General features: G+C 38.2%; 1 protein-coding gene across 1 annotated transcript; it reads left to right on the top strand.

Annotated features, from left to right (window-relative positions):
• Window positions 1-2,270: 2,270 nt before the first annotated feature.
• LOC102396350 (trace amine-associated receptor 9) lies at window positions 2,271-3,317 on the top strand. Its single transcript, XM_006074793.4, has one exon. It carries the CDS (start codon window positions 2,271-2,273, stop codon window positions 3,315-3,317), a length of 1,047 nt encoding a protein of 348 aa, XP_006074855.4.
• Window positions 3,318-5,025: the final 1,708 nt, after the last annotated feature.

The raw sequence follows: 5,025 nt of genomic DNA, 5'->3' as shown, positions 1-5,025 counted from the left end.
ATTCATTGGAAAAGACCCTGATTCTGGGAAGGATTGAAGGCAGGAGGAGTAGGGGACGACAAAGGATGAGATGGCTGGATGGCATCACCAACTCAATGGATATGAGTTTGAGCAAGCTCTGGGAGTTGGTGATGGACAGGGAAGCTTGGCATGCTGCAGTCCACGGGGTTGGAAAGTGTTGGGCATGATTGAGAGAATGAACTGAACTAAATTGTTTGGTGACTTCTGTAAAGTGTCTGAAGACTGTATTCTTTAGTATAGAAACAATCAAATAAAAACAAACACTGGGAGAAACAAACTTTGTATCTCCTTGAATTTTGGATGCCTTTGAATGAATCCATTCCCACTAGAGAGGTAGCTAATCTAACCACCTCCCCACCCTAGCCCAGACCATTCCAGGCGTTACATAGGCCTCTGTTTTTTTAAGGATGAAAGGTGAAGGGCTAGGTGAGTTATTGCTTATTTTAATCAATCTTACTGATTTTAGACTGAAAGAGATGGGCATACCAGACCACCCGACCTGCCTCTTGAGAAATATGTATGCAGGTTAGGTAGCAACAGTTAGAACTAGACATGGAACAACAGACTGGTTCCAAATCAGGAAAGGAGTGCGTCAAGGCTGTATATTGTCACTTTGCTTATTTAACTTATATGCAGAGCACATCATGAGAAATGCTGGGCTGGAGGAAGCACAAGCTGAAATCAAGATTGCTGGGAGAAATATCAATAACCTCAGATATGCAGATGACACCACCCTTACGGCAGAAAGTGAGGAGTAACTAAAGAGCCTTTTGATGAAAGTGAAAGAGGAGAGTGAAAAAGTTGGCTTAAAGCTCAACATTCAGAAAACTAAGATCATGGCATCCGGTCCCATCAGTTCATAGCAAATAGATGGGAAAACAGTGGAAACAGTGGCTGACTTTATTTTTGGGGGCTCCCAAATCACTGCAGATGGTGAATGCAGCCATGAAATTAAAAGACGCTTATTTCTTGGAAGGAAAGTTATGAGCAACGTAGACAGCCTATTAAAAAGCAGAGACATTACTTTGCCAACAAAGGTCTGTCTAGTCAAGGCTATGGTTTTTCCAGTGGTCATGTATGGATTTAAGAGTTGGACTATAAAGAAAGCTGAGGGCAGAAGAATTGATGCTTTTGAACTGTGGTGTTGGAGAAGACTCTTAAGAGTCCCTTGGACTCCAAGGAGATCCAACCAGTCCATTCTAAAGAAGATCAGTCCTGGCTGTTCATTGGAAGGACTGATGCTGAAGCTGAAACTCCAATATTTTGGCCACCTGATATGAAGAGCTGACGCATTTGAAAAGACACTGATGCTGGGAGGGATTGAGGGCAGGAGGAGAAGGGGACGACAGAGGATGAGATGGTTGGATGGCATCACCAACTTGATGGACATGGGTTTGGGTGGACTCCGGAAGTTGGTGATGGATAGGGAGGCCTGGTGTGCTGCACTTCATAGGGTCCCAAAGAGTCAGACACGACTGAGCGACTGAACTGAACTGAACTGAAAATTGGTTGTTAGCTAGAAAAATACTTATACACTGATTATATATTAGTATCAATTTGGGAAGAATAGTTCTGCAAATCATTTCAAGCAGTCCAAACCACGGAGGAATACAAAAAAACAAAAAACCCAAAAAACCCCACAAACTCTGAAAATATAAGCAGTGGAGGAAATACACTCTCCAAATAAAGTTTAGCAAGTTATTATGAGTAAATATTTCCTTAGTCTTTACACTCTATACTATAGGGATTTTTGAGGCTATAATTTGAAGGAGATGTAATTTACTTCTTCCTTCTTGAAAAAATGAAGTACAGTTTATCATTACTGGTGGACTACTCAGGGGAGATGACTTAGTAGATAAAATTCAGCTTTTGGTAGCCTAATTAGTTCTCAGCTCAGGTTACAGGCAAGATTTCAGAAGGTAAAGTAACACACAAAAAAGGGACTTTCTAACTATTAGCTAATTACATTATATAAAATGTATCATTGGACTAAGAATGCTGACTGTATTTTAATGACTCTCTGCAACAAATTCCCAATCTAAATATATCAAAAACTTGGGAATAGTTTTTGAAAAGACCAAGAGGTTAGAGTTCATATTCTCCCCCAGATGGGAGAAAAGTTACTAACTTTCATTTATTTTAGCCAGAAATTTTTCTTCCAGAAGCTTTTAAAATTGCCATCTCTTTCTTGTTTTAAATTGCTGAAATAGGGAATTGGAGAACCCTAAACTCTTTCAAAGAAGAAGGCAATGGTGAACAATTTCTCCCAAGCTGAAGCTGTGGAATTCTGCTACCAGAACATCAACGGGTCCTGTGTTAAGACCCCTTACACACCAGGTCCTCGGGCAATTCTATATGCAGTCCTCGGTTTGGGGGCTGTGCTGGCCGTGTTTGGAAACTTACTGGTCATTATTGTTATTCTTCACTTCAAACAGCTGCACACTCCCACTAACTTTCTGATCGCATCTCTGGCCTGTGCAGACTTCTTGGTGGGAGTGACTGTGATGCCCTTCAGCACAGTGAGGTCCGTGGAGAGCTGCTGGTACTTTGGGGACAGCTACTGTAAATTTCATACTTGTTTCGATACTTCCTTCTGTTTTGCTTCTTTATTTCATTTATGCTGTATCTCGATTGATAGATATATTGCTGTTACTGACCCTCTGGCCTATCCTACCAAGTTTACGGTCTCTGTTTCAGGAATATGCATTGTTCTCTCTTGGTTCTTTTCTGTCACATACAGTTTTTCTATCTTTTACACGGGGGCCAATGAGGAAGGGATTGAGGACCTCGTAGTTGCTCTCACCTGTGTAGGAGGCTGCCAGGCTCCATTGAATCAAAACTGGGTTCTACTCTGTTTTCTCCTATTCTTTATACCCACTGTTGTCATGGTGTTTATATATGGTAAGATATTTTTGGTGGCTAAATATCAGGCCAGAAAGATAGAAAGTACAGCCAGCCAAGCTCAGTGCTCCTCAGAGAGTTACAAGGAAAGAGTAGCAAAGAGAGAGAGAAAAGCCGCTAAAACACTGGGTATTGCCGTGGCAGCTTTTCTGGTCTCTTGGCTTCCATACGTTATTGATGCTGTGATCGATGCTTATATGAATTTTATAACTCCTCCTTATGTTTATGAGATTTTAGTGTGGTGTGTTTATTATAATTCAGCTATGAATCCCTTGATTTATGCTTTCTTTTATCCATGGTTTCGGAAGGCAGTAAAGCTTATCATAAGCGGCCAAGTCTTAAGAGTAGATTCATCCACAATTAATTTATTTTCTGAGGAAGCAGACATAGATTAGCAAGATTGCTTAAGGAACTTAAAAACTAACATAGAAGTAAGGTCAAGGGCAAAATTGAGTGCTTGGATCTAGAGAGGCAAGTGTAATCATTTGCCAACCAGGAGGATATTAATGTTTAAAAGTTAGTTGTTCCAAAATTTTGTTGTGTTCATTTGTAGAATTTTGGCATTTATTTTAGAATTTAGTGTTAAATGAGTAATGTTGTCTCTCATTTCATATTCTTTTATGCTTTTCTGGTTCTCTACTTTTTCCTCTGAAATTTCTCATTGTTTCTTCAAATAATTTGAATTTTGTAGATTCTTTTATACTTGTTACCAATGTTAAGTTGTCCAAAATATACAGATGCTGAAAAAAATCCTACCTAACTTGAAGTTAAATTTTGGGGAACAAAAAAATCTTCTTTAAAGTATATTTTATTTGAAAGTTAATGTAAGATTACAAACTCTTGAAACTTGTTAATCTAAAAAGGACTTTAGAAAAAAGGAAAAAGCAAGAGGTGCAATGGAAATTTTCTAGTGAATTAAAGACTGAATTTTTGTGTCTTCTAAATCCTGGTCATACTTTCTCTCCATTTTATGGACACTGGGTTCACAGAAAACATGTACAGTAATTACATGATTACAGAACATTTTACTATTGGAGAACATAATTTATTACAGTCAAATGAGCATGTAGACAAAAAGATGGTACTGCTTTTTTAACAATCTGGATAAGATGTGATGTACTTAGTCACTCAGTCATGTCTGACTCTTTGCTACCCTATGGCTGGCCAGGCTCCTCTGTCTGAGGGGATTCTCCAGGCAAGAATATTGGAGTGGGTCGCCATGCCCTTCTCCAGGGGATCTTCCCAACCCGGGGACTGAACCCAGGTCTCCCACATTGCAGGCAGATTCTTTACTGTTTGAGCCACCAAATGCTAATTCAAATGAACATTCTGTTCCACTTTTGAGTTCATTCTTTGTATTAGAGACTGTATTTGGAGATATACATTACCTGAATTATAATAACAGCTGAATTACCCAAATATAAACAAGGACTATTTCAAAATAGCAAGTACCCAAGTTGGTAATATAGACTCTAGGAAGATCTTTAGTTTTCTCTGATAACATTTCTTATTCACATGAATTTTAATTCATTTTAATTAAACATGTATGTCAAGTGTTTAAGATGGAGAAAAATGTGAAAAAACCAAGAACAGGGTGATTTGCCTTCTTAAATCTTTGAATCACAGCCTTAAATTTTTATTTAGATAACTCATTTTCACAGACTATCCTATAACAAACTTGTTTTATGAGATGAAAAGAAGAGATAATTAGTTACATAAACTTTGTATGTTATATGTTTTATAAAAAAAAAACTTTGTGAAATACAAAGGTTAAGCTGGTTCACATTTATGCATTAATACCTTTCAAATAGAGCTGACAGTATTTAGGAGAAAAAAAAATAAAGATAAAAGAGGATGAAGGGAATACAGAGTCTTCATGGCAGAACACCTATGTGGTTCAGACATGACATCACCAAACAGGTCTACTGGTCACCTTTCAAATGATCATAATTAAGGTCCCTCTCACTCTCTCCAGAGAAGAGCTCAAAGCTGTGTCCCTTCAATAGTGAATCAATAATGTTGTCTTCATAGAAATGTGTGTTAATTGCAAGTGTAAACTGACAGTGACACTCATATATAATAAGGAAAACAATCTGGGGGACT

This window comes from Bubalus bubalis, chromosome 10 (assembly GCF_019923935.1).
Source record: "Bubalus bubalis isolate 160015118507 breed Murrah chromosome 10, NDDB_SH_1, whole genome shotgun sequence".
NCBI classification, from domain to species: Eukaryota; Metazoa; Chordata; class Mammalia; order Artiodactyla; family Bovidae; genus Bubalus; species Bubalus bubalis.
The sequence above is the reverse complement of the archived record's forward strand: the minus strand, read 5'-3'. Positions and strand labels throughout refer to the sequence as shown.

What these genes read in the sequence shown, in the direction of transcription:
- LOC102396350 (XM_006074793.4), top strand. Translation starts at nt 2,271, where the DNA reads ATGGTGAACAATTTCTCCCAAGCTGAAGCTGTGGAATTCTGCTACCAG.